The 13,182-nt window shown below is 40.5% G+C and overlaps 2 protein-coding genes across 8 annotated transcripts in view; one reads left to right on the top strand and one right to left on the bottom strand.

The window, feature by feature from the left end:
* Positions 1-13,182, bottom strand: part of KNOP1 (lysine rich nucleolar protein 1) — a 36,141-nt gene that overhangs the window by 5,209 nt on the left and 17,750 nt on the right. Inside the window, exons 2-5 of one of the 3 annotated variants that reach the window (XM_054212925.1) lie at positions 7,840-7,971; positions 4,874-6,308; positions 1,081-1,149; positions 502-579 (exon numbers count right to left, since the gene is read on the bottom strand). In XM_054212925.1, the coding sequence (XP_054068900.1) occupies positions 502-579; positions 1,081-1,149; positions 4,874-6,307 (1,581 nt within the window). In that variant the 5' untranslated portion in view covers position 6,308; positions 7,840-7,971. Of the gene's footprint in view, positions 1-501; positions 580-1,080; positions 1,150-4,873; positions 6,309-7,339; positions 7,397-7,839; positions 7,972-13,182 lie in introns of those variants that run through there. The other 2 variants (XM_054212926.1, XM_054212927.1) reach the window with 2 other exon arrangements.
* Positions 7,382-13,182, top strand: part of IQCK (IQ motif containing K) — a 160,433-nt gene continuing 154,632 nt past the window's right edge. For all 5 annotated transcript variants that reach the window (XM_054212933.1, XM_054212932.1, XM_054212934.1 and 2 more), the window contains exons 1-4: positions 7,382-7,502; positions 8,873-8,928; positions 9,668-9,791; positions 11,658-11,755. In XM_054212933.1, coding sequence (XP_054068908.1) covers positions 7,460-7,502; positions 8,873-8,928; positions 9,668-9,791; positions 11,658-11,755 — 321 coding nt within the window. In that variant the 5' untranslated portion in view covers positions 7,382-7,459. The remainder of the gene's footprint in view (positions 7,503-8,872; positions 8,929-9,667; positions 9,792-11,657; positions 11,756-13,182) is intronic.

The following is a 13,182-nucleotide window of genomic DNA, read 5'->3' as shown; positions in this document are numbered from 1 at the left end:
GAAAGATGAAGTTAGGAAAGGACTGACTATAAATATCACATGCATTATCAGTTGTCATCGCCTTTTACCTTTCCGTGTGCACCCCTGTTTCTGAATATCTGCAGTCTTCCAGATAACAATTCAGATAAAATTCAGTGCCTGCTATATCCATAGCCTAGAATTATTTATATTTCACAGTAAGCAGAAATTGCTTCTGTAGCAATCTGTCGTGGCTCATTGTCTGGAGGAACCAGAGAAAATGTTGGTTTTGAGGACTGATGATGGGAATTAGAGCTGTGTAAAATGCCAACTGCTGTTGAAGTTCAGTGGTCAGCTCCCAGACTCTTTTGGGATTGTACTGAATTGTTCCATAGCGTGACCTTAAATTTACAGTCAGAAGGAAGACTGTTGTGCCAAGCCATGTACCTGAGCCACATACAAAAAAAGAGTGCAGTGCTTTTTTCAGGCACTTGCTCTGGGACATGATATTTCCATCAGATCAAGGTCTAAGTTCATACATACCCGTTCCACTTTGGGACTGAAAACCTTAGTTTTGCCAGATTCTCTATCAATTTCTTCTTGCAGAGCCTGCCGCCTCACCTAGCACACAGAAAAAACAGCACAAGACGCTATCTTCTGTGTCTTAAATGACAGTTAATTTAATTCATAATGAAAAGATAAGGGAAGAATAAAATCATTACTTATCTCCAGAATTTTGCAAGGATAATTAAAGTTGTGTGTGATCCTTTTACGCACTCAACATGAGGACTATGATTTTTCTAGTGGTATTTTAAATGAACATTTTGCTGTATCAGATGTGTTTAATCTTCTAACTGCAGGTAACAGCTACACTGAAACTGCCAACATTGGTGAGAGGCAAAGAAACCGTGATTAACCTAATAAGCTACTTAGAAGCTTCTGATAGACTGGAGTTGTGCATTTTGGACTTAACCCATGGAAGGTAAAGCACATTTTAAGCACAGCTCTATTTAGGGAAATCTTGGCATAGGCAAGCAACAAAGCAGGTTTTTTGTTACAAATTCTACGCATACATTAAAAGCTGACTTGCTTTAAATCTTACACAATTAACACAAAGCATACCTTGTCTATGTTAATTTCATCACAGTTTCCTTTTTTTTCCTGCACAATAGTTACATCATCCATGTGTTCCTGTAAAACAGGAAAAGGCTTGTATGAATATTTTCATCCATTCTCGTTAATTAGAATTTACACAGCTCTGACCATGAAAGTAGTAAAAAGACTAAGCAATACAGTAGTACTGTTCTGGAGCAAGAAGAAATAGTCAGATCTAAGCTAGAAATACCAATTAAACCTGTGTATTTCTATGGAGAGACTTTCTCCCCAAGGGAGACAGCCTTTTTTAACAAAGAGGATAAGAGAATGTTTTTAAATTCACACATTAAAATAGACATGCCAACATCACTTGCACATACAGTAACATTTGCAGACAGGGTCACTTCCAATTAAACAGTTTTATAGAAGTTTAAATTTATACTTTAAAAAAAAAAGGGACAGAAAGAGTGAAAGTTAAAAAAATAAATTAAAAATTGGTGGTAAGACAACGGCCCCTCTGAAGGCAAAGAAAAAGCTTGAGGCATGTTGATTCCACTAGCCACTTAAAAACAAAACAAAACAAAAACCCAAAACAACCAATCGAGAGGCAGGTGCATTGTGCTCCATAGTGTACAAATGCAGAGTAGATGATGGTTCCCAAGGAGCTTCCAGTCTGGAAAGAGCACAGGGGCAGGTGTGACACATACATAAAGTGTCTCCTACAATGGCAGCAAACAGCACGTTAGTTCCGCATTGGAGAGCGAGGAACGGGGAGCTGATGTGAGGAGCCAGAGCAGCTTTGGCAGCAATGGATGGGCAGGAGGTACATCAGTGGCAGAGTCCACAAGACGCAGCCAGGCACTGATAACTCTGCCACAAAGCACAGCCCTTCAGCAGCTTTTGCTCCCGTTGACTGGCATTTCTAGATCACTGCCCTCAGCCTTTCTTTTCCATATTTGTAATAAGGATAAGATTTTTGGGCATCCAGTGTAACAGGATAAGTAATAAGTCCAGGATAGTGGTAAATTACAGCCATAAGCTTTAGACCAGCCTGGAAAAGGTGGCCAAAGTGAAGATCTATTGATACAGCTAACGTAATAATCCAAGCATGAAATAGCCAGGGAACACTAAGACAAGGAAGATTTGTAACATACTTCTGTCAGCAGAAGCTGCTGTTACTTTTTTGAAGGTTTGCAGGTTTATTTAAAGACGTGAATAAAAATTACCTCGTTTTCCAAAGCTACCTTTTATACATTGATTTCACACACACACAAGTACACGCACCATTAAAAGTGTGAGAACACCGTCTGCAAAAAGGAGAGCTCATTCTCTTGCATGATAAGAAAAAAAAACAAAAAGTAAAAACAAAAAGTAAAAACAAAACCCAACTTACTTCTAGATGGCCTGGTACTGTCTTTTCAGATGTCTTAAAACAAGCAGGAAAACTGCCGTGACACGATTCTGCAAACAGCTGCAATGTATTTATTTTTTTTTTTAGCTGGAAGGTCAAGCAGCAGACAAGGAAGGAGGAAGGGCGCACCCCCATCCCTGCTGGTCCACAGCACCTCGCTGACCTGCTGAAGGCTACTGCCTGGCAAAAATTACCCCTCTCTGGAGGTCTGCCAGTCTTCCCCCAGCGTCGTGGAAGGGGCAGCGCATTCCCACATGGTAGGATTATGCTATCTGCAAGCAAACTACTTCAAAGAAGTAAACCAAGTCCTCACTCCTCCTCACTCTGACCAAGCTGACTCTAATGGCATCCAATGGGAAAAACATCAATCGTTGATATTAAGTGGGTGTCACTCCACATTGTCTTTAAAAACTTACTCTTTTGCTTGCTGCATAAGCCCAACAGAGGATTTTTCAAGGCATGCATGTCCGCGTGTGACACATTATAGACTAGAAAATGTCACAGTAAAATGCAAGTCCAACATTATCAGCCATTTATTACAGCAGTGTCTTTTGGCCTGGCAGGAACTATATTTCTCTATAACTGATTGACCCAGACTTCTCAGTCTTCGGGAGAATTTCTCTGAAGTAGTTTTTATTATTAAAGGACCGAGCTGAATACAGGGAAGAGAAATAAAACATGCATCACCCTTCTCCTCAGTTGTTTGCAAGGTATTTGCTGTGTTTTCCATTGTAATTGGTCACCACTGTCATGCAAGTTTACTCGTTGTTAGGCTTGTCTCCACAGAATGGGAGCAGCTGCAAGAATCCAAATAATGGCTAACAGTCTCAAGAAGACAATGTCAATTTAATTAGAAAATACATCCCAGCAACAAAACCACCTTGTCCTTTGAAAGGTCAAAAGGAGAAACCTCAGTAAAAAGCCCCAAGCATCTGCTCACCTAATGATTGATAAGCATACACACTCCAACACAGACCTTTGTGGAAAAAGCCTCTACCTGTGTCTCCATGAAGGCTGAAGAACCTGCTTAAATAAATCTATATTTATTAGTGCTAGACCCTGGAAAGCTGCAAGATTTCCACAGAACATGAAGAAACTGCACATGTGAGTGCATAACTAAGCAAAGCACACAAAGAAGTGTGCTTGAGAGGCAGCTAGAGAGGCAGCTAGCGCTCTGGCCCTGGTTTACAAAAATCTTTAATGATGCTTCATTAACTAGAGCTTGACTTTTAAGCAAGCCAAGCATTCAAAGTTCTTGATAAAAAGCAATTGGAGTGCAGTTTCCCATTACCTGTGAAAAAAACCCAACACGCTCCTGATGACTTGCAATGAGCTGTTTTCAAAGTTGCTTAAGCACCTAAAAATACAGATAGATACCTATTGAATTTCTGAGCGTCTCGCAGCTTAATTCCCAATGACAACAACAGAGGTTAGGCATGTAGGTACTAACTTTAGGCAACTGAAGAGCTTTAAAATATGACCCTAATCAGATAAAAAAAGAAGAAAGTTAAAAAAAAATTAAAGCAATAAACCAGATCTTAATACTTTAATTTTGGGGGGAAAAAAATCAAAGAAGAAACCTCTGTATCAGTTCCACTCCATGTTTGCTTCACCTCAGAAATGGCAATACTGCAAGGCTCTGGGATGAGATTTCCTTTAACAGTCACTCTGGATACAATTCCAGTTACCTTCAGTTATAATTTACACAGCTCTTATATCTATTTATTTTCTTGCATAGATTTATTTTTTAAATGAAGAATTTGTGTTTAGGTTGTTCTCTAGTATTTTTCTATCAGAATGTATACATCTCTGCTCAAGCCCTAGTCTACACTTAGGATTCTTAGGGTTTTCTCTGAAGTTTTGTCCAAGTTAGACAACAGCTTTTGGCTAAATTTCCCCCCTTGCTTCTAACACTACGCAATTTCAGCAGCAACAGCAGCAAAAGCTTGAGGAAAAGTCTAATAAACACAATGAGATACACTCGTGCTGCCAGTGTGACCAACCTGCACAGGTTAAATGACATGTATTAAAATCCTGTTTTATAGGAGTGTTGTCACTTTGCTAAGAGCAAATTAAAGAGGGACAGAAGAGCATTTATGACTGTACGTACTAGTTTTCTTTTTGTGCCAATACTTGCTATTAGTTCTAATATGTGATTTACACATTTTACATTTTCACAATTGAAACACTAGATGACTGCAGCAGTAGGCATTAAAAAATACTCTCCTGTGTTTCACAACTATTCTGTGCTGAAATCAACAGATCAGCTGATGCCACTTCTCAAAAACTAAGATGTAACCTAAGGGTCTGAACAGGCAGAACAGCCTGCAAAATAGGGAACTGCCTACCTAAAAAGCTTTCAATTCTGTAGCAGGAGGGCGCAAAGATACGCTCTTCTTTACAACTTACCAGTGCCTTATTTCCCATGTCTTCACTTTTGATCTTTTTCTTTTTTGGATTTGCTTTTGAACCTTGTTCTTCAGCAGAGTCCTGTGGTACTTCTTTTTTTCTTTTTTTCCTTTTTTTGTCACAGAGTGTGTGATTACTCATGCATAATACCCTATCTACAACATCCCCTGCGACACATTCAGCTCGCTTCATCTCACTCTCTTTGTTCTTTTTATTGCTTTCTAGTAGCGTTATTTTTTGGCTTTTAGATACACTGTCATTACTTAAAGAAACTTTTGAATATGTTGTTTCCTCCTCCTCTTTCTGAATCTTCTTTTTCTTTTTCTTCTCAATTAATTCATTATTACCCTTGATAGTCTTCCTGCATTTTTTTCCAGAAAGCTCTTTTTCTTCAGACTCAACTTCTTGCTGTGCGGGGAGATGCTTATCAGGAACTCTGTGACTGTAGCCTTGGTCATCTTCGCACGTTAAGGAAGAAACATCTTTGCTTCTCTTCTTCTTCCTCTTGGTCTCTCTGATACTTCCAGAGTTCTCAGTAGCATCCTTTTCCTCTCTATTTGTGAATGCAGTTTCATGGAAGTTCTTTCTTTGCCTTTTTCTGAAGTCTCTTAATGCAATGGGGCTGTCGGGAACTCCATAGATGTTGTCCCGAGTATCTGCTGGTGATAAAAAGGAGATGGACTTATCTTTCTTTTTCTTCCTCTTCTTTCTTCTCACGTAATTCTCCCCATCATTCTGGATAATATCTGTTCCATGGTTTTCGCCAGTAAAAGCTTTTTCTTCTGAAATGTATTTGTGTGGTTTTTTACGAACTTTTTCAGACTGTTTATGTTCGCTGTCCTGGATGTCCTCTAATGAAAAATCGTCTTTCTTCTTTTTTTTCTTAGTTACTTCCTTTTTTTTCTTAGGTACTTCATCATCCAATTCCAAATTCAAAGCAGTATTTTTTCTGCTTTTTTTAAAAGCAAATTCGTTTTCCTTAATACCATCTGTATGATGATTTGAAAGCTCCGCATCACTAGTCTCATTATTCTCCAATGATAAGGAGGAATGACATTGAACTTTTTTTTTCTTCTTTTTGAGAATTTTAATTTCTTCCTCTGATTCTTCTTGAGGTTTGGAATCCGGATGGCCTCCTACATTCACAAAGCTTTCTGAATGTGCTTCTTCCAGTAACTCAGAGTCAACTTTCTTTTTCTTGTTTTTCTTCTTCTTCTTCTTCAGTTCCAGTTGGTGTAAACAGTCATCTTCTTTTAAGTTTTCCTTTTTCCTTACCTTTGTTTTTGTCTCAAGCTGGTCATCATCCTCAGTTTTAATGACAGTTTGAACATCTTCCCCATTTTTGATGATAATATGGCTCCTGCCACTTTTCACATTTTTCTTTTTCTGTACAGGTTCCACGTGAACTTCTTTTCTCTTTTTCTTTATTATCATTCTAAAAAATGAAATTAAGTTGTTAGCGCACCGCTTCAACACGATGACGCAAGTCCTAGTCTATTTGGTCTTATTCTGAAACCACCCCATACCTTGCACTGTCCCTGGCACTCTTCCCATTTCCCAGTCTGCTTTCTGTGATGGGAGGGAACCAGAACTGCATGGCAGCACTGACAATACAGTCTGCTGGAGCGGTGAAGAGGTGATGTTTTTGTCTTGTTCTTTATTGCTGTCCTAGTTGGTTTGTAACTTCCTATTTGTCTTTTTGACAGCTGCCAGCATGATATTTTGAGAGAAATATCTACCCTCTCTTTCCTAAATGACAAGACATACACACATATATAAATTGGTAAGTATAGTTAAGGTGGTTTTCCATGTATGTCTGACTTTTCACTTGTTTAACACTGAACTTTACTTTATTGCCCACTTTGCATTACAAGATCCATTTAAGGCACCTCAGTCATTACCTTGAATTTGCTTCTGTTGGGGTTTCTCGTCCTGGCTATATCCGCATCCTTTCCCGGGATATTTATGCCTATGAGCAGGTTACAGCAGAGAGGCCTTTGGGACCCACCTGGTGACGCTCCCTGCCTTTGCTGAGAGATCTATTTATTCCTACTTGGTTTCCCATCTCTTAATAACTAATCCACAGGATTTCTCTAAGTGCCTCTTATAAGACACCCTCTTAAAATTCTTTAAAAAAGTCCAAGTATGCCATACTATACTTGTATCTGCAGGCACGGTGGGGTTCAAATACCGCCAGCAGATGCGTGTGAGGGCCGCCCGCCCCCCCTGCCCTCGCTGCCGGCCTGTGCCGGGGGGAGCCCGGCCCAGGGCCGCCCAGGCTTGCGGAGGGGCCGCCCCCCCCGCCGACCGAACCCGATTTCGGTGCACCCACCCGGCGCGGGGGCGGAGAAGGGGGGGCCGAGCATCCCCCATCCCGCTCCGCTTCTTCCCCCGTTAGGTGGGAGCGCCCCGTCCCCGCCCCGCGGCCTGAGGCGGCGCGGCCCGGCCCCGCCGCCCGCCGCTTACCTGCCGCCGCCCACGTGCAGCGCCCGCCGCCCCGCGCCGACCCGGAAGGGGAACGCGGCCGCGCCCGCCCCGCGCCGGGGACTGGCGGAGCCGTTGCCGTGACAACGCGGCGCGGCGGCAATGGCAATGGCGGCGGGCGGGCTCTGGCAGCGGGTGTGCGCAGGTGGGAGCGCCTCTCCCGCCGGGCCGGGCCCGGCCCTGCACCCCCGCGGGGACAGACCCCCCGGGCGGGCCGCCGGAGCTGCCGCTCGGTCACCCGGGGCTTTTCACGGCCGCTCCTCGCTGCCGGCCGGGCCGAGGCCGGCGCCGGGCTCTTGCCGTTCCCCAGTCAGTGCTGTGGAGGCGGGAGCGCAGCCGGCCCTGCGGCGGCCTTGGCTGTACCGGCCGGGAGAAGAGTGCTAAACACCGCCCTGCTCACCGCTGGGAGCGAGCCCCAAAGCGTCTCAGCTGCCGAGCGCTGCGTTACTTCTCACTGCTGTCATTTCCTGACAGAAACATACCTTTGTTTCTGCTGCCAGTGGGGTCAGAAAGGTCCAGTTTATTGTCCAGCTTATTGCAATGGTGCCACGGCCTCTGGTTTACTATGCAGTAATCTGGATTCACTTTGGATCCTGGTAACGGACTTGGATTATCTTTAGGGAAGCAGAGAGGTGACAATGTTATCGCTTGCGCAAGGTCAATTAATACAAAACTTTTGTTATCAGAGTCTGATGATAATGGCAAAAGTCTTGGTCTTTTCCTAACGTGAGAGCATTGAGGTTGATCAGGAAGCTGAAAGACCCACGCTGTAGTTCTGCGGTTTCCAAATGGGGTTCTCTTCAGTTAGTGCTTTAGAATGCCTTGAAGTAGGTATTTTGTGTTGAAACGGCTATTATAAATGTAGGAATAAATTTCATTATTCTAATAAAACTCAGCTGAGGCATCTGTACTAGACATGGAAGGAGCGATGCCAGTAAATCTCTTAATTCTAATGGTAGAATGGTAAACCTGCTGAGTTTGGCTGTAAGAATTTTCTGTATTGTGTAATCTGTAAGTTTTTTTCATACCAGGGTCATTGTCCTCCTCCTTTATTTTTCTTATCCTGATTCACCCAGTAATCTGTGTAGGTCATATACTGCTTTTGTCTTTTTTTTTTTTTTTTTTTTTTTTTTTTTAATGTCATGTCCTGGCCATTTAGTTGCTTATGGGGGAATTCAAGTTGAAAAGCACTATTATATACTAATAAAAATAATGGTTAATTCTGTGCAAGCATCTGCGCGTAAATTAAATTATTATCTTGGTTAAAAAAATTTTCCCAATAAAGGGTTCTTTTATTACTGAGAACCTTGAACTTGACTTAAAGCCAAGACAATAGGCTCTAAAGTTCTCGCTTGTTTTAAAACATTTGATTTCATGTTAAACAAATATTTTTTGTATACTAATTTTTATTGTTTCAAACCAGCGTAAGTACCTTTAGAAAGTAATGTTTGTTTAGGAGAAAAATAAATATGTTTTTAAAGTCTTCTGGATAAATGTACTTCTTTTTACTTTCAGAGTACGAAGCAGAACAGCCTCAATTTCCAGATGTTCCTGAATCAGAATGTGGATCTGTGAGTATAGTTCAAGTAAAAAAATCTGCATAGGGCTGGTTTTAAAAGATTTTTAAATAACTAAATGGGAAAATTAGGTACCAGCAGAATAGCCTAATTCATAAAGTGAAAACAAAACTACATTTTGCAAACAACTTTTATGAATCAACAAATGTAATGTTCCAAATCATTACTTTTATTTAAAGCAGCTTGGGTAGTGCTACGCTAAAATTAGATTGCCAGCTGTGTTTAGTTTGTGCGTCTTGCTGTCTTTTTGCTGCGACTGTCTCCTCCGAAGGCAGGACTCTGAAGCGTGCAAGGATCTCCTTTTGGTGGAGTTGCAAACAGACCGAGTACTGAAATATACTGAAGTACTGCAGGAGGGGGGAGCAAGCGCAGCGAGGGAGTTATGCCTCAATTTCACATATGAGATATGTCACTTAGATGTGACCATTGAAATTAGTGGAATTGAACCTGATCAAAACCTGTAAATTGTGTTATCTCATCATATTCTCTTAAAAGCAGTCATATACCTTCTGTTAGGTTTGGATGTTTTTATTGTGCTGGAAACTGCAGAATTTTTTTAAAGTGTAATTCTTTCTCTTAAATTATTCAGAGAATCCTGAAATAATATTTAAATTAGAAATTATAATTCCATATTTTTTTAAACTGACCTTATAATTTTTCCTGTTGAATTGGCTTCTATATTTTTTTACAGCCTGATTGGGGTATTTACATAGGTTACATTTATCTTGACCAGGTGTCTTTGGAGGCATTACGTATGGAACAATTCTATTCAGCCCCTGCAGCTGATACTGTTGTCCAACCGTTGCTTCCCATGGCTGAGACAGCCCCCTTTCCAGAACCACCTGATCCGAAAACATGTAAGTAGGAGTATATTATCTTGAACCCTGCTGTGCTGTGATTATGTTTCTTGCATTTGACAAGGGTTTGTCATTGTTGAATTTAAAGTGTTAACAGCTACACCGCCTTTTCTAAAGTAGAATTTGCATGATTAGTCTCCTGGTCTGTAAACAGGGAGCCAGCTTGGCCGCTTGGTCAATGGAAGAAAGCTCAAATGGTGCACTACAAATCAGTAGCATTGTCTAGTCTAGCTGTTAAGGTAGTTCTGTTCTCTTCGGAATAAGTGACTTTTTATTTAGCCACTTAAATCAGCAAAAGGCAAGCCATTCTTCCTCTAATTTAATAATGCAAAATGAGGATCAATAGACTAAATAGGCAATTGAGTTTGAAAACTGCTTTCAAAGTACTATCTTTGCCTGTCTGATTACAAATCAGAATGGAAACAGCTCTAAAGTTTTGTTCTTCCATTTTTATCAATTTTAATACTTTATAAAATTTACTAAGTAGCAATGTATTTTTATTATGCAGTTTAGACCTCGCTGGTGTCTTGTCTTCTCTTCCATTAATTTTTGCTCATTAGGAATTCCTGTTGCTAGTCAGAAGCAGTGTTACCCTTGGCTTTTATATATATAATGTCCTTCCAATCAGGAACATTTTCTGGCAGGATATGAACCAATTAAAGGTATAAAGCAGAGAATAAATTCAGTGTTTCAGCTGTGCCAGAAGAGAACGCTTCTGTGAGTTAATCTTTACTGACCACACCAAAACCTGAATATTTGCTGAATAGCAGGCAGTCTGGCTTTAAATCAAGGACAGCACTGCAGCCGATAAGCCACCCCTGCTTGTCTAGGATCCTAACAGGTTTTGTTTTGCTCGCCTTTCTGATGGAAGTGCTCTTACGGCTTCATACAGGGTTGTGCTCCCTGTTCCCCCTGGCCCAGTGAACTTGAGTTCCTCCATGTGCAGTGCCTTCATCGGAAGGGGTAGAAGGCTCCTCCACTTAACCCACTTTATATGTTGATGGTGAAAGGTCCCATTAGGGGAAGACAGAGATGTGGGGAAAAGCTGAGAAGGAGACAGAGCTTGAGTCTCTCACTTGAGCAAGCATGTAGCCGTTAGGCTATACCTACAGCATGGGCAATAGCACTGCTGGGTTCTGGCATCGCTGAGTGCAGCCGCTTTCTTCTGCATGGAACTCAGCAATGCCAACGTGTGTGAGCACATGGGCACTATGATAAGTAGACCTCATGTAAAGGCAGTGCAGTCAAACGCAAGAGAGAGATGCCAATCTACACAGCCCTCTTAAGGTGAAAAATTGGGTATATGGAGTCATGTTCAAATTTCTGAAGGATGTGGCAAGTAGGAAGTAATTATGAGAAAGAAATCACAGCACCACTGAAATGTAACCTTTGTTTTTTCCTCTGTCCAGAAAATCAGGTTTTTTGCTAGCTCTGTTACTGCAGATTGTAAAGGGCATGAGGATAGATACCAAAAGCGGTCTAGCTGTAACAGCACTGAGTTCAGTGCAGGCTAATTTACTTTTCTTTCTGTCAGGGTAAATTCGTTCACATTGCTTTTCATTTCCATGGCTAAACCGCTTCTGGTGTCTGAGTTTAGTCATTTAAAACTAAGTGACATCTCTGAGGCACACTGTAGTTTGCGGTGTTGATGCACCTTTAGTTTGAAATTTACTCAAGTTTATGTTGTCTTGGCAGAAGAGAAGCAAAGACAGATCCATGGCTGTATCTGAACTGAATGAATCTGTTTAGTTCAAGCTGTGATGGTATTGATAAAATAACTGATACTTAGTTTATGATATCTAATGTTCGTCTTTTTGTGAAATCTAAGTGCTTACCTGTAGGTGAAAGTTGTATTGTTTTGCACAGGTTCTCCTCGAGAATACTTAGAGTGTTACATATTTCCAGTACTTTTACCTGGAATGGCTGAACTTCTGCATCGAGCAAAGAAGGAAAAGTGTTTTGAGGTTAGTTTTCAGTTTTCAGTTCAAATAAATGGCAGGAAGTTACAGCCTTTTATTTCACAGGCAGGATTTCTTTATTTGGTCTTTTGCAAGAAAACCAACCACAATAATACGAAATAACATATCATGAGTTGTTTTGGATCTGATCTTGGATCTTGGGTATTATTTTCTCCAGTAATTCAGACCATACTCGATAATTATGACAATCTCTAATTCACAATAAATCCTCTTTAAATATCCACTTTTATCTAGCCTAAATAGTGTATTTTAGAGAAACGGCCTTCCTTTCAGATTAATGTGCATCACTCATTTGAGGGTGATCACTCATTTGACATAAAGAACTTGAATTTTACATCATTACTCAATTATTTTTGCTGGTCTGGCATCCTAATAGACATTTTGTATTTTAGCTTTTTAACATTCTACGTGAATTGTATTTAATTGGAAAGCAGGGTATTCAGCATTAATGAGCTTATCAAAATTGTGTATTTTAAAAATCATTGTTTGCTACATATATTTTTATAGATTTGTTTTCAGTGTATGTGTGCGTAGACACACATACACTAGAGAGACATTCTTCATTGTATATAGGGAATTCTTAAAAAAGTGTTAGAAAGTGGTGCAAAATAAAGCTCATTGTATCACCGTAGCCTAACTCACAGACCCCCCAGCAATAGATTAGGTACTGGGAGTTGTGGGGTCTTCCATCATTTCTGCTATTTTTTTCAACCATGGAAGTAATTATTTTTCTATTTCTTTCCAGCTTTCTGCCTGTCATCCACACTTTCCAATGTAAAACTTCTCTGTATTTTTGTGCCTGTAGCTGACCCTCCTCTTACATGCGGCTTCATAATATAAAGAGCAATTAATATAAATGACAATTAAAATATCTCCCTTTGTCTACATCATACACATCTGTGGAATACAGTCTGTGCTTTGTGTTACTGGTGGGTTATGAATCATCTTAGATCTTGAGCTACCTCCTGTCTAGCTACTGACATTGAGTTCCTCTTACAGACGTGTATGTATGATGACAGCCATTGTGGAACGCTTTGTAAAAATTGCATGTGTGCTGTTTGCCACTGGCCTGTGCATGCCTGGCACAGCTAAAAATACATAAAGCTTACCATGCTTCGGCGGACACCCCAAACTTGCATTTCAAATCCAAATCTGTACATTTAATAACAGTAACTTATTTCAGTTTTTGCTGTCTTCGTCAGATTTGTATGTGTCTATAAACGGATTGATTTATAGATGTGTGTATATGTGTTTATAATCTATGATTAATAGAGGTGGAGTAGGAAAATGGTTCATTTACATGTCGTTATGGCATGACATCTCTGTACATCATTCCTGCCATCACATTTACATTACCTAGCCAAGATCAGATTGAACATATATATTATTCATCACACTTTTAATGAAATCTG

The sequence above is a fragment of the Rissa tridactyla genome, chromosome 8 (assembly GCF_028500815.1).
Source record: "Rissa tridactyla isolate bRisTri1 chromosome 8, bRisTri1.patW.cur.20221130, whole genome shotgun sequence".
NCBI classification, from domain to species: Eukaryota; Metazoa; Chordata; class Aves; order Charadriiformes; family Laridae; genus Rissa; species Rissa tridactyla.
This window is presented reverse-complemented; position numbering and strand designations above follow the sequence as displayed.